This window comes from Zingiber officinale, chromosome 2B (assembly GCF_018446385.1).
Source record: "Zingiber officinale cultivar Zhangliang chromosome 2B, Zo_v1.1, whole genome shotgun sequence".
NCBI classification, from domain to species: domain Eukaryota; kingdom Viridiplantae; phylum Streptophyta; class Magnoliopsida; order Zingiberales; family Zingiberaceae; genus Zingiber; species Zingiber officinale.
Window position 1 is genome coordinate 126,995,769 of NC_055989.1, and position 22,516 is coordinate 127,018,284.

The window sequence follows — 22,516 nt, forward strand, 5'->3', positions numbered from 1 at the left end:
ATTCAATATATATAAATTTAATTAAATGAATAAGTTTGAACACATATGTGTCCGGTTCATTAATATTCATAAACAAGGATTGTGCGTGAATAATGTTCAAGAACAAAGTTTATGAACCATCTTCATTAATAAAATTCTCATTAACATGATAAATAAATTTTAAAAAAATACTTTCAAAATAATATAAGTTTAATAATCAATCAAAATAACTTGAACAGAGAATTCGATAACATTTAAATAAATCAAATTCGATTTTTTCATCAAATAAAGTTGAACACCACGAAATTTGACTCGGCTGGGTTTATTATCACCCTAGATGCGAATGCAGCGAATGCATACGACAACTAAGATGATGGATGGGAGGCATGAATTTGGTCTCAAACGTTAACTCAACATCAATCTATGAAGGAGAAGGATGCAAATGTATAACATTGACAGTGCAAGAGAAAAAATTAAAGAAGTAGGTCCCAAATTTTATGTTGACCGACAAATTTTAACCTGCCTTATAATTATATTTTTAAGATAAAGACGACGGCGATAGGAACGTAGATTCAAGATATTTTTGAATGAAGAAAAAATATTGTGCGGCTCTCGAATTTTTATTCGAATTTTTTTTATAATTTTTGTGCTAAGATTAGATTTTTTTTGGAAAAAAAATTACATTAAATTTCTCAAAAGAATGATGAACTTTGTTTTTAGTTTTCATCCTCTTGTAGACAATACACGATAACATTTAAGCTCTGTTGGTGCATTAATTTTCACAGAATGATTGTTGCGCCTTTCCTACATTTGAGAGAACAATAATTATGTCCACCATGTGATTCGAAAAGGCCAAGCTAATTTATTTATTCCCACTTGTAACTTTTCGAATTTTTATAATTTGTTTTTAAAAAAAAAAAGATAAAAGTTTGATTGCTACACACAAGAAAGGCAGATTCAAATACAATGATCAAATTGAAAAGTAACTATATCTTCTTAACTTTTCAAGATCTATCATTTTATTTTTATTTTTATTTGCAAGTGTAGGTGACATTTCAACGTCACTATCTTGACTCAGTGGTCATTTTCAAGATTGGTATCTTTTGAAAAATTGATCACTTTGGAATGATCATGCTGTTCAAGATTAGGCAGAAGGTTTAATAATTGAGTTTCTTTGAGATGGAATTCCTCATCAGTGTTTCTGAAAGGATCCTTTCGGTCTTTCTTTTAACTTAAATTTAGCCAAGAACTATCCAAACACAAATGAAAGCTCAAGGTCGAGAGCTCAAATCGATCGAGCCGACTCTGCTTTCGGTTCCTTAGTAGGTATATGTCATGTTGTTCGATAGGCTCCATAATGTTATGTATGTTATGTCCCGAGGATAAACTATTTCTGTGACTCAAATTCATGACCATTGTGTCAAAACTTCCCTTAGTTGCCAAGGAGATAAAACAACGAAATTATCTGGCAACTTTACCAAGTTCATTGTCCAAAAGCACAAGAATGTTGACTGAAAATAAAGCACCAAATATATCTTTACTTTTGTTTAGGAGCAGAAGCAATCTACAAAACATTATTCTTACTATTTTGGAAAGAAGTCCGAATAAATTCACTGTCAAAAGAGTCACAATGGCAAGGGCAGATGTGTATTCATGATTTATGAGATGTGGGCATTGCTAGCGAGATCCCTTGGCCGGAGGTGTCCTTCCATTGCTGCGTCACGGTCTTGATCTGAGTATTGAATTGCACACCAGCTTTGCCTGCGCAACAATAATCGGATCAAAGAGCAGTGAGTTTTACATTATAGAGGTCGACCAATTAGCTAATGTCTACAAAGTGTACCGTAGAAATTTAGATCCCCAGCAAAAGAAGCCTTGGAGCCAGTGAATGAGAAGAACGGCAATGGTACAGGAATCGGCACATTGATGCCAACCTATCGATCATCCAGGAAACAAAAAGGAGGTGAAATGCAATCGTTCTGACTATTTCAAGAAGATAAATGGAATACTAAGAGAATGCCGGGCGATATTAAACAAGGTGTTTTCAGTTGCATCCGAGATTCCTAGACTCGGAAGGCGATGACGTTTATTCTTCATTCTTCTTCCGGCTATTTATACAAAATGTATTCACTATTCAAATCGAGATTCATGAATATACATACAACGTAGGTACTGGGAATGCAGAGAAGGATTCATGAAAAAAGGGAAAAGAATAAGATAAAACAGACTGAAATAGCTGGAAAATTCTACTAGAACATAATATCTACGAAGTATCTCAGATGGGGAATTAGGAGTTTTTCTATTTGTCCACATATGGAGGTCGGAATGGGATAGGGAATAACAAACCTGACCAGCCTCAATTTCAGTTTGAAATTTTCTTGCAGAAGCACCTGATGTCGTAAATATGGATGCCCCATTGCCATATCTGTGATAGCAAGGCACAGTTCAGTTAAATCAGCAGAACTTACAAAACCTAAGCATGGAAATGAGGTGAGACACTACTTGTTACTATTCACAATTTGGATAGCCTCATCGAGGTTGTCAGCCTGTCAGAACAACAAAAATTAATTATCGGAAATAGACACAAGAAAGAAAAAAACTTTGAACGTTATATGATATTTGGTTCACCGTCATCAAAAGGAGAACTGGACCAAATATCTCCTCCTGCTCAGATAAAAAAAGCATCAAATTCGATATTATACAAGTGGAAAAAAAATGAACAATGTCACACCTAGTGACTGAAAACGAATAGATACTGCAAGAATAACCTAGCGGGCAATATAATTGTTGCCTGATATTAGTTAAACTGAACTATTTTATGATGAACAAACAGCATGTCATTCTACTGTTACCCATTATCATGGTATAGGATATACTACTCGATCATGAATCAAAAACAAAAAAATAAAAAAAAAAGGAAAAACAGAAACCCTTCTGATATTGTATTGCTGAACCAGTTACTTCACAATTCAGCCATCTTCCCCTATGGCAGATATGGAAAGAATATAGATTTAGGTAACAATGAAGCTCCTAGTACTTGACTGTCACACTTTTTACTCACCTTTATTGGAGTTTTAATCCTTGAACCGAGTAGAATAGTCAAAACCATTTCAGGTTGGCATGTAATCTAATCAATTTTTATTCACCTAACAGCAAAAGGAAACAACTAAAAATATTTGCAAGTTTCCAACATTGTAGAGTAATACATATTCCAGTAGTGCAATTACATTTTATAAAAAAACCTAACTTTAAATAGTTGGTGGGTATCCTACCAATTCAAAAAAAGATGTTCATGTCTAAAGAACACATTACTCTAATACTTGCTTTAAAGTTTGATGTCTTAGTGTTAAAATGCTACCATGATTACAACAGCATGGCATAGTTGCCAAACCAGAAAAGAAGCACGGAAGGGAAGAGAAAGATACCTTGTAGCACTCCATGTCCCCTGTAATATCAGCTAAAATGGTAGGGCCAACAAAGTTTCCATGCTCATGACCAGGAACCTAAATGGACAAAATAAATTTACTATATTTTCATGAATAACAACACAAACAAGCGACTTTTTGGTAATTCTAATTCACATAGTTAGGCAACGACTTCAAGAGCAGTAGGTAACTAGGCATATAAAACTATAGTCATTTTGGTTCACAGGGCAAAGTTCCCTAAAAACTTTCCATGAAATTATTACTGCTATGTTTTATTACAAAAATGAATAAGAATTATTAATTTCCATGAAATTATTATTAACTAATCATTCTCCCTCTATTCCCACTCCATTTGAAAACACTACCTATTCCCCCTCTATTCCGTTCACCAAGTGACCCATCTGAACTAGGTGAGCTGGGTCACATTGGCCAAATGGGTCGAGAGAGCTGGACGAGCCGGGTCAGGTAAGCTGGGCCAGATGGATCAAACTTACCAACCAAGCCATGTGAGCAGACTAAGAAGAGATCAAGGTGGAGGGACTGCGTAGGTTGAGGAAACAATTTTCTGTTAATTGGAGGACTACTTTATCTTAGTGAAGATTTTTTGCTTGTCTATTACTTGAAAGGTTGCTACAAATCAAAAATGAAAATGATTCATCAAATTCTATTGCATGAACCCAACTGAGAGTAGATAGCCATATTTCATTGCCTATCAATTCCATTCAATGAATCAAATGCAGCATAAGTGTTGTGAAATAGTCACTTCATTTGCAGTATAATCGTTTAGCTGAGATGCTTATCTACAATTGGCATGAGAACTGTCTCTCTTGCAGACAAAATAGCAACTGATTTCATTCATTTATACCATGCTTGTTAGCAAAATTACACGTACTTCTTTAAAGAGGTTCTCTCACCGGCAGTAAACCCAATCCTTAAATGTTACTTTATAGGTCTTCATAAAGGTGACTTTTGTGTGCTCATGTTGTATTAATAAAGATACAAATATAACAGTATATCAAGGCCAAGTTCATCACAATAAAAACGAGACGCCTAAATTGGAAAAAGATCATTATTGATGTGATGCTATTAAACAATAATAAGTAAAAAAAGAATAATAAAGACAATTTAAAAAATATGAGGTGGCATGCTCACTATAATGCCTCTGCCATCAAGCACAACCCTCGCACCACTTTCTATGCCACTTTGAATCAATTTGCTGATGCGATCCTTTGCCTGTCAAATAACATGGATAGCCCAACAAAATTAGATAAGAAGTTTAAGGGGAAAGTACTATGTCAATCATATCAAATATCTATAACAATTTAAGTGAAACATTGAACTAGAAGCAGCATGCTAAAGTCATACGAGAAACTAGCTAAAACATCAAACCTGGATGAGCAAAATAGGGACCAAACTTTATGAATAAACTCCTAAATTCCACATTGTTGGATTAGTGAGTTTGAGAAAGCTTGCAAATAATTTAAAAAATTCCCAAATCCTTGATTAATCATCATAAAAATATACAAGATCTGAGTTGCAAGTCCAATGCCAGGTTCAAACTGTAAGTTTCTGACTTTCTCCAAAAGATATACCAGTATCTGAAGGCCCACACTAATAAATAATACATGTATGAGCCAGAGAGACTTTCTAATTATTATAAAATCAGTTTATTAATGTTTCTGTTTATGAAGATCTAGAGCCAACTAATATAACCTCGCACAACAATTTCAGATCAATTTAGTCTGGTCTGGGTGTCTGCTGCCATTGTTTTGTTGGCAAATTGCACAGCTCATACAAGTCAAAACCCTATTTCTTCTTTAATTTGCAATCAGCGATTATAGAATGTACATAGGCACATAACTGGGACTCGATGAAGAAAACCCCACTTATGTGAACATGCCTGAGTCCATTATTCTTGCTTCAACACTAGTGCATTCAAAACATGTAGTCAAATTTTATACCCAAAATAGAAACTAAAAAATTCCATCCCGCCTATTCTTCTTGCATTAGGAAATGTTTAGCCAAATAATATAATAGCATATCACTAATCACCTACAGGCAAAGAAAATAATCATCATAAATCAACTACTTGTGACACTTATCATTACTTGGATTATTTGATTAGAATCTTACGACGGGGGAAAACCAACTTCACGTTGATCAGTATGGTTGTACCATCTTACTTTCGACCACTAAATTGGTTGCACTAAACTTCTAACTAAAAAAGTAAAATTGTGGTTTCAATTAAGGGGAACACATTCAAGAATTGAAAGGAAACAAAAAACAGAGTGAAGAGTTCTGGATCATCTCCATCACCAATCTCTATTTCCATACAGTTGTTCAAAAAATAAATCAAACTTCCAACAAATTTACTAAAAACTAATTAGTAATTATTATCTGGTCTAGTGAAATCAGTGAATGACTAAAATTAGTTCAGTGTGAATGCTTGGCATAAGAATTACTAGGAGGAATCTGCATAATTGTTGTATACCTGTCGACTGATCACAGGACCAAGGTCTGTCCCTGGCTCAGTTCCTGCATTTACCTTCAGTTCTGTGGCACGTCTAGTTAGTTCATCCTCCCTGGTAAAAATAAAAATCACTAGCATGCCCCTCTTATAAAAATAGATAAATACGCATAACTACTAGATCAAGAATCATATTGATATACCATGATTTTGAGCCTCCAACAAACACAGCAGTGCTCAGTGCCATGCACCTTTGACCTGCAGCACCAAATCCAGCAGCAATCAAAGAATTCAAAGTTGCATCTGGACTGGCATCAGGCATGATAATTGCATGATTTTTTGCACCCATGTTTGACTGAAGAGTGAAAAATAGAATGGCATTTCCATCATCGATGCAAATAAATTATATATATATATATATATATAAGAGAACAAAATATGACCAATAATAAACATAATGAAACATTAAAGGTTGTTTACCTGAACCCGTTTTCCTTTTGCAGCTGCCCTAGCATATATGTGCATGCCAGCCTACACAAACACGCAAGACATAAAATTAAAGATAATAGTCAGTAAAGGTTAAAAGAATACACAATCAGGTCTACAAAGTAAAAATTTTGAAGCTCATTTAATCAAATCCATTAGGAAACATAGATATACAACTGTCACCTGGATAAATTAACTTATTGCCACCTGGAAACTAAGAATCAACAAGGTGATATCTAAAATATCTCCAGACAAATTTCTAAAATAAACAGGCAAATATTTTGGAGCTATCAAAGTATTTCACTAGTAATATTTAATACAAGAACAAGAAGTTGAGTCCTATCAATTTGGGGCCAGTTATATGGATCTTATGTCTCTATTTAACAAAAATTTACACAAAATAGAAAATTCAGGATCTGCGAGGTTTGGGTCATTGACCGTATGGTGAACCTAGTCGCTCTATTTATTCATCAAGTATGCATTTAGTCATTACTTGCAATCCCTTCCTAGTTGGTCCTGCGAGTTCAGTTACTGTTGGATGTGAGAAACACTTTACCACATTATACTCAAAGACCGTGATTTTGATATGAGAAAGCAGCTAGTATGATAGAACTCAGACTAGTTTAGTTTTCATTAAACTAAGATCTCAATAGCTGAAGTTACTAGAACATCAAAATGTATCACACATTTTCTCTATTTTGTACTCGAATCTCATGAATACTTGTGAAGATATTGGCACAAGCATTCTTCATGTAATCTTCAAGGATATGGATGAAGAAATTTCAGTACCAGAAAGAATTCTAATTTCTTAGTAATTGGTCAAGGCAAGACCCATATCCCCATGGTGATACCATGTTAGAGTATCCACATCACATTCCCTATCCAAAATTTAAAATTTAGGATAGAGAAACTACTTTATTAAATTTGGATAAACCATGTTAGAGCATCTACATCAGCTTCCCTATAATTTATTATATCTTTATTTTTTTCTCTCCTCTATATTGTTTTATTAGTATCTATGAAATGGCAAACGTGGGAGTGGAAAGTGAGAATTAGAGGAAATAATAGCTTAATGTTTAGGTAATGGATTTCATTCCCCAAATTTAAAGTACTATTTATAAAATCTAAATTTAGGGCAGCTGATGCAAAGATTTTTTTTTTTTTTTTTTTTTGTATAAAATGTAAAATTTAAGATAAAATCTTTGTTTAGGGAATCTGATATGGATGTTCTTAGCTAAACATTTAGCTGACATCTCCTCAAAGAAACCAGTTAGCCTAATTATGCTTCTCGTGTCATCATTTTTAAACAATCTTATGTTAACAAAAGAAAACATCAACTAAAACTGTGAACAATTGAAATTATTGCGCACTACAAGACCGAAATCCAAAATTATGACCGATGATGTATAGGAACATCCATTTATTTTTTATGATTACATAAGGATCTAATACAAATAGCTAAATCATGCACCCTTTATCTAATGATTTTGGAACAAAAGCATCATTCGACGGTAAACAAACTTCTAAAAAACGTTAAGATACCCATTAAAAGCTTATATTTTTAAAAACTGGGAATCTTGTTTGAAACTATATACTACTAACCCATGTTTGCAAAATCGCGATTCTAGATTGTAGGATCGCACCGAATCGGATTGATTTTTTAGTGAAATTTGAGCAAGATTGGTGGGATCGTAGCAAGATCGGAGTAGAATCTTTGAGAGGTCATAACTTTTGACTCGGATTGAACCAGGGGACCTATAATATCTCAAATCTAAGCATGTTCAGAAATCTAGAGTCTAGTATTCGGTGAAACCCGTAACCACCCAATTTCAAACCCAAAAAATATCATTTAAAGTCTTTTTGAAAACCAGACAGATTTTTAGTCTTTTTTATTATCTTTTGGACTATTTTATAATTTAGGTTATTTTCATCTTTTGCAGAATTAGGGTTAGGGTTCTGAGACTATTTAAACATCTAATTAGTTATTTTTGAGTTAGTTTTTGATCAATAATATTCTACCGTTTCTTTTCCTCAAAACGATGAGTTTTTGGGGGTCTTATTCTGCGGAATCAACTAATCTTTAAAAATTATTTTCCGCATTCGTGTTCGAATCAAAGGTTTCAATAGCTTATGCTATGTCAGCTGCTTTGTTGGTCTTTAAACTGAGTCATCTTGTGAACCAAGGGAACATTCTTGACGTTAAATGTGATTATTGTTATTGTATTAGTAGAAATTTTATACTCTTTTATTTTTGTAATATGAAAATATAAATATTATTAAGTGTTATTATGCTAGAATAGTAATTAAATTACTAATTAATTTAAATTTATACATGTAATAATGTCATCTATAATGTCAAGTGTCGACAATTGCATGTATATGCAAAATTATTAATCTATTTATATGTAAATGATGTTTTTAGACATTTGTTCTAATTATTAATCATATACCATAAAATTTCAAGAGTTTTTGATAAGATCGTATTATTCTACAATTCGATCCTAACTAATCCGATCCTGACCCCAAATTGATCCTACATAAGATCACGATTCTGTAAACTATGCTACTAACTACTGAGTTCTCAGCAAGATAGGCATATCTGTTGAATCAAATAGAAATCAAAGTAATATCTATGGGGACAAAAATTACTGTACTTGTGCTTAACTAATTCTTGTATTGAATGGAATCAAGTCCATCCCCAGTCCACACCAAGATTTAAAATCTCGACCTGTGCCAAGGTTTCAATCTCAGACGAGAACGATACTGTTTCAATATCGAATCGTGTCGTGCTGATATAGTTTCAGAATTGTTTAACTATAAATATAAATGTAAATTAATATTTAATTATAAAAGATGTTTTATATTTTGAGATGTTGAATTTATATTTTAATATTTTCTCATAAGATAATGCCTATTAAATTTTAATAAAAAATATTTTAAAAAATAAGTAATTCTTAAAATTCAAAACTAAATTTAAAATTATAAAAAAAAATTATAAAATTATTTGAAAATTTTAAATTATTTTTTTATTGTATTTGTAAATTTTAAATTTTAAAAAATGTATTTGAAATGTTTAAGAATTATATTTTTTTTTATTTTTTTAGATTATTTCAAATTTATGTTTAATTTTAAAATTTAAAATTAATTAAAAATTTTGAAATAATTTTAAATATTTTATAATTATTATTAATAATAGTTTATTTATAAAAATATATATTTAAAAAATAAAAAATAAACTAAATAAAGAAAACTAAAAAAAACACGGTTGCAATGATCTACAAGACCATCGCTACATCGTGATCATTGCGGAGGATTTAGGAATATATAATATTTTATTAAAGTTTTTTAGAATTTTAAATTAATTTTTATATTTTTTTATGAGAAAATTTAATTAGGATTTTAAAAAATATATTTGATTATTTATTTGAATTAGAGATAATTAGATCATTAAAAAATAATAATAATAATATAACTAAATAAATAAATAAAATATTTAATTAATTAGATAATTTTATTAGAATTTAATTAAATCTCTTTGAATTATCTCCATCCATCTTAGGAATTGTTTTAATTTTTTTAAAAAAAACATTTAATTAAAAAAACTGATCGCGGCCCATGCGTGACCGTGGTCACACGGCCCCTCCGGTGCAGCAACGATGGTCGCACGGCCCCTCCGACGCAGTAGCGGGGGTCCCGTGACCCCTCCTGCACGGCCAGAGTCATCACGACGCCCCTCTAACACGGTCGAAAGTGTCGCGCGGCCGCAAGCGTCGCGACGCCCTTCCTGCCTGGCCATGAGCCTCGCAACGCCCTTCCTACGTGACCGCGGGCGTTGCGACGACTCCAGGGGACTAGTGCCAAGTTCGTGTCGGTCAAGGTTAGCAAGCGGAATGAAATGTTTCGTCCGTTTCGACTAGTTCGGCACGAGATCTCAATCCCTGGTCTACACAACTAAAATTTAATAGGTCAGCTGTTTACCACTCTCAATCCTGAAATTTCTTCATCTACCACAATGTTGCATGAAACATTTAATGTTAATATGAAACTGGGTATATATTTCTCATTTTACTAACTAATGTTGTTATTTTATTAAAGAATATAATTCCTTGTTACTTGCCTAAATTCTTCTCCGTATTCTCTTATTATCAGCAGGTCATCCATGTATGTTTCTTGCAAATTTTTTTCATGTGTCTATGCATGAACTTTTGGGGCCTGAAAGACTTCAGAATTATACAAAAAGGAAATGCACAATATCTAGGGAAAGAAGAAATGCCTGTTTTGATTATTGATTTATCTAATGAATATTTAGACGAATCAAAGAAGAAATGCACGTTTTGACTATCTAATGGATATTTAGATTAAGCAAATGTATTTTTCTTTTAAAAAGCATCATTATACATGATCATCCAAAAGAATAGAAGGTAGAAAAAAAGGAAAATACAAAGAAGAAAGACATGTTGGTAAACAAACAAGTGCTATATCATTTCAATATTGATTTATCTCATAGATACATTGAGAAACAAACCAACTGCAAAAATACACTCAACAGATCTGGGATGAAAAATGTAGCACAAAAATGCATCAATTACGACCAATTAGCAGATTGGCATTGCCAAATATTTGCAGAAACAAAGCTCAAGATGTGATAATCCATAACAAATTATGATCAAAAGCGCGACTTACTGTGTTTGATCCAACAAATGATATAGCTTTGATGTCGTCATCATCACAAATGTTGTTCACAACATCCTGTTAAATAACATAGACAAAGTAGCTAGATAACTAAAGACATGAGAAGTTAACTATTAATGCTGTAGATAAATGGAAAGCATCAATGAAACCACATACGAAACCCAGTAGCCAATGATAATGCTTCACTTTCCCAGGTCATTCGGGTGTCTGATACAAGAGACAAAACATGCCTAATGTACAAAGCTTTCTCAAGATGAGTGCAAGGGCCTGTTCAATTTTACTTCTGATTTTTTTTTTTACTTTATTCAATAGTTGTAGTAGAAGTCGATAGCTGATGAGTCCCATGATATCCAGTAACTTCAACTTATATATATTTTTTATTACTTTTTTTGGTGGAGCATAGCTTATATATAGCTATCGTCTAGATAGTGCAATATTACTATTGAATTAAAATATTCCTTGAATCCACTTTTATCTCCTCTTTACTAATTCACACTATTCTCTTAATTTTTCCTCTAGTATATTATAGTTTCCTCTATTCTCTTCCTGTTATTAAATATGTAGGTTTAAAGTAACTAGAATTGTTGATTATAACAAAATTCTAGAGTAAAATGGACTTTTTTCCCCACTTATTGGCGCACATATATTATCCATAGTGTAACTAACTAGTACGTTTCCACAGAGAGGATAGCAGTGCATTAGTTATCAGTTAGAAATACTAACATTGGTTCCGTGAACAATGTTTAAGACACCATCTGGTAACCCTGCCTCAATCGCTAGCTCAGCAAGCATCATTGAAGCCCCTGAAAGAATTATCAGAATTACTAACTATTTTTGTTATCAACTACATAATCTAAATACACTTTTTCAGGAACTATTGTAGTTTTTTTGTTAGGAAAGAAAGTTACAAACAAATTCTTACTTTGGACCTAAAATAATTTCCTACATCAACATTAATGTCACACTAAATAAAGGCACATCTGATGAAATAAACTTATACATGTGCGTTGGTCCCAGATCACCATGCTAATCAGCACAATCTAATTTCAGCAAATTACATACAGGTATGGGAAGAAGTCTCCATATGAGAATTACTAAAATTAGAACAAGATAATATAATTTATTGAGAGGTAATTTGAGAAATAAATCATAGTAAGAATTTTTTGAGATGATCTCACTGATGGCAAATCCCCAATTATTTGTTTTATAATACCATGTGTTTTAGCTTGTCAAGTTTGATCAAATGACTACTTATTCCAAAAGATTAAAGCTATTTGGAAAACAGTTTTGTATTTTATTATTATTAAAACATCTTCAAATATGGGCGAGCGAACCAAACTGTACTGGCCCACCTAATACATGGAATGACTCAACTTACAATGGGGTGTATATACTTAAGTATTGGATACTAATAGGACCAGAAGCAACATTGTGTTAGCTTGCTTGTGGGACCACTTATCCCAAAACCTAAGTCGCTAGAAAAGGATTCACCACATATTTCATATTCTTAACTTGGAAGAGAAAAAAAATCTTCTAGCTATTAGTTCCCAAGAAAAGCTAGACTATCCTATTAGGCATTGAATATCTTCATAATAAAATAGAACATTCAAAAAATATTAATACTTGTAACAGAAATCCAAGAGCTTCTTTACTGATCATAGTTAGGAAAAATATGCTACAATTATGATAAGAGTTGATGACAAACTGGTATCCGACTGTTAAAAGAAAATTTAGGTGTATGTATATATTTTACCTGGATCTTTCTCTGACGGCTTTAAAACAAAAGTATTTCCACAAGTAACAGACATTGGAAACATCTGCAAATAATAGATAGATATTCATACTTAATTTCCAAGTGCTAAGGATGCACAACACCAAGAGTACAATGAAACTTGTAGAATTTTAAGGCATATCTACCCACCCATAGGGGAATCATAGCTGGGAAATTGAATGGACATATCCCAGCACACACACCAAGTGGTTCTCTAATGCTATATGTGTCAATGCCATTTGAGACATTGGAGATGTATTCACCCATCTGCAATGTTGCCATTCCACAAGCATGCTCCACCACCTCTGGAATAACAATCACTGCAGTTATGTATCTATCTATCTCTAAAACATTTGACTGATCTAATGTCTGTCAGATAAGGGAGTCCGATAAATAAGTAGACAAATAGAAAAAAAAAAGATTTTTAGCTGACCTAGACCACGGAAAACATCACCCTGAGCATCTTTCAGAGTCTTCCCCTGTTCAGTTGTGATATTCAAGGCAAGTTTATCCTACAGCAAAGATATCAAACACAGACTTTAGAAACAAATGGAAATCCACCTAACAAATAGGCTTCTATAGCAGAGTTACCATATCTCTTCGGATAAGCTCCTGAAGCTTCAGCATGATCCGCTGTCGAGCAGTTACTGGTGTATTTCTCCAATGTGGAAAAGCCCCTTTGGCTGCATTCACTGCTGCTTTGAACTCTTCATCAGTGGTCATCGGAACCCTAGAAACTACTTCTTGTGTTGCCTTGCATAGCCAAATAATATGAAAATCAGATCTTACATAGAAGTTCTTGTGCCAAACTTAACTAGATTATCAATTTGCAGCAATTAGGTGTTTCAACTACAAGTATCTGATTTCGAATCGTGTTCTACATATTTCTTGGAATAACAGATGAAATCCTCTAGTTCTGAATCAAATTGGATAAAAATAAGGGGCCTAATATTGGCAATCAGATCATCATCGAACAAGAAAGCATTTTATCCGTCAGTTGCTCAAATGAAACATATAGAGATGTTAAAAAGTATTCAAAAACTCACAGGGTTGACAACATCAATCCAATCTTTGGATTGGGACTCCACAAACGCTCCGCCGATGAGATTCCGGACCCTCGGCTGCATATCCACATCAAATTATCAAACTTATCCAAAAAGATTACATTTTGCGAGTCCAATTGAACAAAACATCGACGAAACATTACGATGCTTACAGGATGCGCGCCGTGGGTCGCCGATGCTTGTGCGGCAGTGGAGAGGTGAAGGACACCGACGGAGGCGGCCAGGCGCCGCCATGCCCGGGCGTCGGAGGCTGCGAGGGAAGCAAAGAGAGATCAGGGAAGGTGACGAAGGGCTTTCAGGAAAGGGAGAGATCGATCGGGATTACCTCGGTGAAGCGAAGAACGAAGCATAGCGGTGGGCCAGGCGAGTGAGCACGCAGCGGCAGGTGAGCGAGCCCATTACGGTGCGGGCACCATTTATGGAGGAAGGCAAACCCATTCCTCGCTGGCGCTGCTCGAAATGGAAGACATCATGCTCCGTGAGCCCCACAGGACTTCTGGCTCTCGACAATGGAGGTGCATGATTCGGGTACGATGAGTGAGTGCGAAATCAATGCGCTAGGTCAAGAGCTTATCCGGACGAGTCAGAGCGCTCCGTTTCCTGCTGTCAGTACGGAAAATTGTCTTCCCAATCGTCTACCAATTTCGTGATTTGTAGTACACCAAAATGGGCCCACCTATTCCCTACCAGTGAGAATTGTCTGGGACGAAGAAAAAGAAAATTTATTAAATGCGGGTGGTAAAACTTAAAGGTAACAAAAAATGGTCAAAAATCAAACGGCGTCCTAATCCTAAATTATGTATAATCTTTGAAAAAAATAAACTAGAAGGATACTCATCAGATATTTTATCTCAAAAATACCTTATTTCAGGGTTATAGCAGCTTCGATAATTACAATATACAAAATATAATATAATATTATTATAATATTTAAGCAGTATTCAGTAGCTTTATAACTATTTAAAAATAATTTTAATAAAATTTAAATAATTTTAATAAAATTTAAATAATTTTAATTAAGTTAGTAAGAATATTTTAATATAATAATATTTAAATTTTAAAATTTATAATTTATAATTTTAATATTTAGGATTTAACTATAATTACATAATAATTATGGCATGTAACAGCTATTCGATAATTATCATAACGTTAAAATCATCTATTTTCTTTTAATCAAAATTATTATACACAAATATTAATAAATCAAGATATTAATTATAAAGTTAGTTAAAATTATTTAAATTGTATTAAAATTATATTAAGTTAATCAAAATTATTTTAAAATATTCGATATTCGCAATTCTATCTAAAATATAAATCCTCAACTCTAAATTTTAAAATCTCAATTCTAAATCTTGAATTTTTCAAAATATTATTTATCAATTTAATAAAAATATTTAAATTTCATTAAAAATATTTTAAATCTAATCTTAAAGATGATTAATCTAGTCCTTTAGAAGTTTTTCACCGACCATCCGAATAAATCGAGAAATACTTACAGCAGATAGCTCATCAATCTAATATTTTTAAATCAACCATCTATTAAGAAAAATTTATCTACCACATAAATGATAGCAATTACTTCTTATTTTCATATATATATATATAAAAAAAAGAGAAAATCATGTAAAAATATAAAAGAACATTTATATCCTAATTTTTCATTTTCAAAATATAATTTTTACTAAACTACTCTAAGACTATTATAATCTTTTAACATAAAATTGATAGTAAAAAATAATGTACAAAAGTAAGGCACTCTTTTGATTTTTATCAAAATATAAGAGAAATATGTTTTTGCATGCCAAAATTAATGACAAAGAGAGACAGGGAGTTAGGATAAATCTAAAGTTTACATGTATAGTTCACAAGTTAACTACTGACAATATTTAGGTATGAATGATTTTGATAAAGATAAAATACAATTCTATAACAAAGTTCCTTTAAACATTAATACATTATTAAGAATAATTATGTGTGAATTAAATTAGAAAAAATAATAAATTAGATAATATTGAACCTGAGTTGACTAATTCAATCCTATGAAAGTTTTTCACCGAACATGTGGGTAAATCAGAAAAGTACACATGAAGATCCATCATAATAATCAACACTCTCAAATCCGCTATCAATTAAAAAGAAAAAATCTCAATAATATGTCATAGCTGAGTTTCAAACTCTATATCTGAACTAAATTAGAGAAATTAGAGGTTGTGTAAAAGAAAGATACCAGAAAAATCTCATTAATTTAATTAAAGATATTTGAAAATGTTGTGACCTTTGACACCGGTTCAAAGAACAAATACTAACAACAGGAAGCAAAATATAAAAACAAATACTAACAAGAGAAAGTAAACCTAACACGTTAATTTAACGTGGTTTAAAGATAAACCTCATACTCCACGGTTGTCCTTAAGGTGGATGATTCCGATCTATCGGTGGATGACTCGTTAGAAAACTCTAGCTACCTCAAACCTCCTTCTCAATGAAAAAACTTTACCATAACCTTAATTCAAACACCCTTAGATCATAAGAGAAGCTTGGAGCACTTAGGAGATTTCTAATAGACTTTAACCAAGTTTATTTCGTCAACCATGATCAAGCACCCCGAGCTCTCTTAAATAGAGCTCAGGAGAAAACACAAGTTGTGTTTCCCGCCACCAGTCAACTGGTGTATAGACCAGTCGACTGATCCTTTAAGTGAAGTTGACTGTTACACCCCAACGGTCGGCTACCAATCGACTGCTATAGTGTATCAGTTGACTACTATAGTATACCAGCCGACTGCTACAGTAACCAGTCGACTGCTACAGTGTTATAGTAACTGCTACAATAAACCCTAAACTTGGGATTTTACCTTGAGTACAATCTCTCATGCATTCGTGCTTGCTCGCACAACCTAGACCTACCCTTCTAGCCTCCTCCATCAGCCTTGTGTCCCTCGGATGCCTCCCCATCCTTCACGTGTTGCCTTCTGGAGCTTCCATCGGCCTTGTAATCATTGTCGGATCTTCACCGCCAAGAGCCATGATCCAGGACTTCATCCTTTGCCAAGTCACACTTGGACTTATGTTGCCAAGACTATATACTTGAATTTACACCGCCAATACTCACCCTTGAACTTTTTCTTTGCCAATATCACACTTGGACTTTTCTTTTGTCAATATCACACTTGGACTTTTCTTGTTGTACCTGTATCCTACACACTCACAATGCATATCAAATACAACAATAAACCTAACTTAAATCTTTACCCAAATATCAAAATGTAGGGCACCTAGATTGCTCCAACAATCTCCCCTTTTTTATGTTTGGCAACCCGTTTAAGTTAGGGAAACATAAATGCAATAACAATGCTAATAAATATGCAATCTACACATACATAGTCATGGAATCTAATCATAGCTCCCCCTTCACTTAAGCTCCACCTTGAGCTGAGATTTCTCACAAAGCTAAACTTCTTCCCCTTTGTCAATAAATGAGCAATTGCTCCCTCTTCACCTAAGCTCCCCCTTAATCTAGGATTTTTTTACAAAAGTGTAGGTTTCTAACTTAAACCTAAACTTCTCACCCTTTGCCACACATCAAAAAGAGCTCCAACAATATCTCAATTATTAGATACTTTAACCTATAATGACTATAAACATCATGTATTAATCTCCCATAAGATTACATACATGTTCACCTTCATTTTTATCATTTTCTACTACTGAAAAATATTTTCAGACTGTATTAGTTGACTATCATAAGCCCAGTTGACTACCCTTATTAAAACGAGCTTATAGAGACATTCTGTGCTTAAAAATACTGTTACTAGTCGACTGGTACTCTATTTTAGCTAAAAAAAATAATATTTCTGACTCAATTTCAGAAATGTACCAAAAATTTCACAGACCTTCAAAAATTCTTAAATAATTTTGAGGAGTGGTTTATTTTACCAATGTCTACTTGGGAAAATATATAAAAAATATATATTTATCAAATATCTCAAGATTAATACAAAATCCAAACTAGCTAAATAATTCAATTGAATCTTGACCTAAAGTCCTAGTTTTGGCTTACTCTTGATGTATCTGCCTACACTAAACCATAATGCATCCATAGCATTAGTTTATATGGTATCTATACATCAAAAACTAATTTCATGCAATATGAACTAAATTCATATTTTCATGCATGAAACTCAACACAATTGTGTTAATTCCCTAAGTTTGAAACTCAAGTTCGTCTCCAAAATCCTTTGGCACATTCCAGGGCTCGTATAGACTCTCAAATAATACCCACTTGAGATCCATTTACCATATGTCCCAAAGATTTTTTGAGCTTCCCCCTAGAGCTCTTAGCCTTAGCCACCTCCCTAGGTAACTCATTCACTATTATTAGGCCACTTTGGTGCACCTCGGGTGACATTTGACCTACAAAACTGACCTTTTTAACCATAGGCACCTTGTCTTTGGTTAATTTATTCTTGTCCTTAACCTTGACACATCATCCTTACTATAAACATATGCAACCCTAGCATATTTCTTTTCATTGGCCTTGGATGATTCTCTCTTGTCCTTGGTCACTCCTCCCTTACAAATGTCATGTGTTACCTTAGCACTTGACCTCCTCTTGGCCTTGAAGGAACCCAATTCAATATTTTTGGATTTTTGACCACCCAAGCACATGTCAAGTCTTCTAAGTCCAATAATGAACCTATCTAGGACTTTCTCCATTTCCTCAAGCCTTGCCTTCAAAGCTTAATTTTCCAACTCTAGGATTCTAACCCTAGAGTCAACATGTCCACCTTGGATATTCCTAGACCTACCCACCTTCCTAGCCATATGTCTCCCCTTCTTGGGATTAATGCCTAGGTATTCACCTATTTTCCTTCCCTTAGGTAAAATGATTTGAGTCTTATTAGGTCCACCCTTACTAGATTTAGCATGAATAGATCTCTTAGGGTTATCACCTACATTAATCCTATTCCTATCATTATATCTAAATCCATGATTATGCTTAGGTAAATAATCTACATTATTTCTAACAAACATATAAGAATTAGAGCTTGGATTAAACTTTAAAATAGGGATTACCTTCCCTTTTACCTTTGAAGCTCCTCCTTGACTTGAGCTCCTCTTCTTTTCTCATTTTTTCAAGTACGCCAATTTCTTGAGCTCTCCTCTCCTTGGGCACTTAGTTTGGTAATAATCATAATCGCTACACGTAAAGCATCTAATACGCTTCTTCTCCTTCTTCTTCCTACAACTCACATTAGTTAAATTAGCCTTAGTAAGTTTAGGGTTTACCTCTCTTACCTTTTGGAGCGATGGACACCTACTCTTGTAATGTCCCATCTTACCACACTCAAAAGCATTTGATGTGGCTCCTCCCGCTCTTCTTGGTGGATGAGGTAGAGGATTGAGCTTCCAAGATCTCTTTTTCCTTGGATGACTCCTCTTCCTCTTCACTCGAAGATGTGGACAGTTCCACTTCCTCTTCCCTTGAAGATATGGATGACACTTCCTCATCTTCCTTCTCCTCCTCGTATGTTAAACATGTGTCAACATTCGATTGGTCCTTCTCCTCTTGGACCAACGAGCCCTTTTCCTTGAGCTCCTCCACTTCTTGTGTTTGCGTAGGGTTCTCATGAAGCACGATTACTTTGCTCCATAATTCATGAGCACACTTGTACTCACCTACATGTGACACAATATTAGGAGGTAATAAATTCAATACAATTTTAATTATCTCTTTATCCATCTCCGCTTGCTCCCTTTGCTCCTTAGTCTAATACTGAGGTTGGAGACGCTTCCCTTTCTTGTCCGTCGAAGTTTCAAGTGGAACTTCCAATACGGTCCAATGGTCCCAATCCATTTGGAACCGAGTCTCCAACTGCTTCCTTCAATACTCGAAATCATCTCGATCGTATAGAGGTGGGATTCAAATATCCCATCCTAGAGGTCCTTCGGACTCCATCTTCCTCTAGTGCTTTGCTCCCTCGGTGATTAGTTTGTAAAAGAGTGACTTGCTCTGATACCACTTGTCGGGACCTTTAACACTGGCTAGAGGGGGTGAATAGTCGATCACCCACTTCGATAGCTTCCTACAATTGTTCGTACGCATAGCGGAATACAAAAATAAATACTAATAAGAGAAAGTAAACCTAACACATTGATTTAACGTGGTTCGAAGATAAAGCTTCTAATCCACGGCTGTCCGTAAGGTGGACGATCTCAATCCGTCGGTGGATGACTCCTTGAAAAACTCCGACTAGCTCAAATCTCCTTCTCGGTAGAGAAATCTCACCACAACGTTGATCTAAACACCCTTAGATCACAAGAGAAGCTTGGAGCACTTAGGAGACTTCTAATAGACTTTAACCAAGTCTATTTCGTCAACTATGGTCAAACACTTCGAGCTCTCTTCAATAGAGCTCAGGAGAAAATATAAATTGTGTTTCCCGCCACCATTCAACTGGTGTATAGACCGGTCGACTGGTCCTTTAAGTGAAGCCGACCGTTACACCCCAACGGTCGGCTACTAGTCGACTTCTATAGTGTACCAGTCGACTACTATAGTGTATCAGTCGACTACTACACTAACTGCTGCAGTAAACCCTAAATCTAGGATTTTACCCTAAGTACAATCTCTTATGCACTCGTCCTTGCTCGCACAACCTAGACCTAGCCTTCTAGCCTCCTCCATCAGTCTTGCGTCCCTCGGATGTCTCTCCATTCTTCACGCGTTGCCTTCTGAAGCTTCCATCAACCTTGTCATCGTTGTCGGACCTTCACCGCCAAGAGCCACGCTCCGGGACTTTCATCTTTTGCCAAGTCATACTTGGACTTACGTTGTCAAGACTACATACTTGGACTTACACCGCCAAGACTCACCCTTGGACTTTTTTTTTACTAAGATCATACTTGAACTTTTCCTTTGTCAATATTACATTTGGACTTTTCTTGTTGTACCTGTATCCTGCACACTCACAATGCATATTAAATATAACAATAGACCTAACTTAAATCTTTACCCAAATATCAAAACCTAGGACACCTAAATTACACCAACATAAAACATATTATTGTCCTAATTAATGTGAATGAAAGCATCTCAAAGGTATTTTATTTTCTTTGGATATTTTTGTGGTCGAGTAACTGTTCTATTTAATCTGCATTAACTTCAGTCTCTAGAGTAAGAGACTACGAACTGACCAATCAGATGAGGTATCAAAAGTACGTAGTAAAGATTTGTAACAATTATCTTATTCCAACTTGTTTCAATTATGAAGATAACACATAATTTGCATATATGACAACCAATGTTTTCCACTTTAGATGCAATTTCCTAGTGCAAGTCATCCACCCAACATTTACTCTCAAGATCGATGATATTCCAAAGACTTTGGTACGGTCTATTAATCAGGGTACCAATGCCCAAAGCTTGGATTTCCATCCAATCCAACATACAATTCTTCTAGGTGGGTAGCTTGCACAACTTGTTGGCAACACTTTTTTGATATGCAACATGATTATGTTATGTCTCATTTTTTTTTGCTATGTAGTTGGAACAAATGTTGGTGATATTGCTATATGGGAAGTTGGATCCAAAGAACGGTTGGCACACAAGACCTTCAAGGTTAGGGATATAAGCTCTTGTTCTTTGCCATTGCAGCTGGTCCGATCATACTCCAGCTCTCTCTGTCATCTCTATTTGCAACAAACTCAATAAAGTGCAATTTCTAAGTATACCTTGTTAATTTGATTGATCTACCTATAGACAGCTTTCATGAAAGATGCTACTGTATCGGTTAATCGATGCTTATAGAGCCCTGACGGTTCTATTCTCGGTATAGATATTATGTTTAATTTATTTCTAGTCAAATTTCTCTTCTATGTTTCCTAATATGTATGTTGTAACATTTTTCTCAATATATTTATTTTGTAATATATGATTTCTGCAAGTGTTAGCATTCTCAAAACATATTGTTCAAACTTATGTTTTTAGTTTAAACGGAGAGTTTAGGCAGCAATTGGAGGTAAATTAACTAAAAATTTCCTTTATCATATGATAGTAGCACCTGACTCTTTGCCTGTCTTTAGATTGACGCCCATGTAGGTGGAGTTAATGACATTGCCTTCTCACATCCAAATAAGAGTCTTATCTATAATCACTTGTGGTGATGACAAGATTATTAAAGTGAGCCTTAGAGGATGTTCTTTAACTTATTTAAACACATTATATGAAAAAAAAAACTCTTATTTTACTATTATTTTTTAATGGTATAATGACAGATGTGGGATGCTGCAAATAGGTACAAGCAGTACACTTTCGAGGGTCATGAAGCTCTTGTGTATTCTGTATGCCCTCACCATAAGGAGTCTATTCAGGTTTATTTCTTATTGACTTTTCATTTTATTTTCTCAATTTATAATCTTCTTAATTAAAAAAAATGGACTTTAACTGTCAATTCATATTTCCTTAGCCAACCTCACCTAATGGGATAAGATTTAATTGTTATTGTATTAATCCATATTTCCTGTTATTCGGTTTATCTTCTCAACTGCTATTGATGGGAAAATAAAAGCATGGTTGTATGATTGTTTGGGATCAAGAGTCGACTACGATGCTCCAAGAAAATGGT

General features: G+C 34.1%; 1 protein-coding gene across 2 annotated transcripts; it reads right to left on the reverse strand.

The window, feature by feature from the left end:
- Window positions 1–1,491: 1,491 nt before the first annotated feature.
- On the reverse strand, window positions 1,492–14,349 carry LOC122047070 (methylmalonate-semialdehyde dehydrogenase [acylating], mitochondrial-like). 2 transcript variants are annotated; one of them, XM_042608104.1, is made up of 19 exons: window positions 14,210–14,349; window positions 14,037–14,134; window positions 13,867–13,941; window positions 13,412–13,573; window positions 13,254–13,332; window positions 12,971–13,125; window positions 12,803–12,866; window positions 11,773–11,852; window positions 11,041–11,106; window positions 6,352–6,402; window positions 6,075–6,226; window positions 5,896–5,986; window positions 4,557–4,637; window positions 3,405–3,482; window positions 2,608–2,643; window positions 2,489–2,525; window positions 2,326–2,404; window positions 1,823–1,913; window positions 1,492–1,740 (listed from the first exon to the last, which is right to left on the reverse strand). In XM_042608104.1, exons 1-18 carry the CDS (start codon window positions 14,232–14,234, stop codon window positions 1,832–1,834), a joined length of 1,491 nt encoding a protein of 496 aa, XP_042464038.1. In that variant the 5' UTR covers window positions 14,235–14,349; the 3' UTR covers window positions 1,492–1,740; window positions 1,823–1,831. The 2 variants fall into 2 exon arrangements, with proteins under 2 accessions (XP_042464038.1, XP_042464036.1); XM_042608102.1 differs by having other exon boundaries at window positions 2,482–2,525.
- Window positions 14,350–22,516: the final 8,167 nt, after the last annotated feature.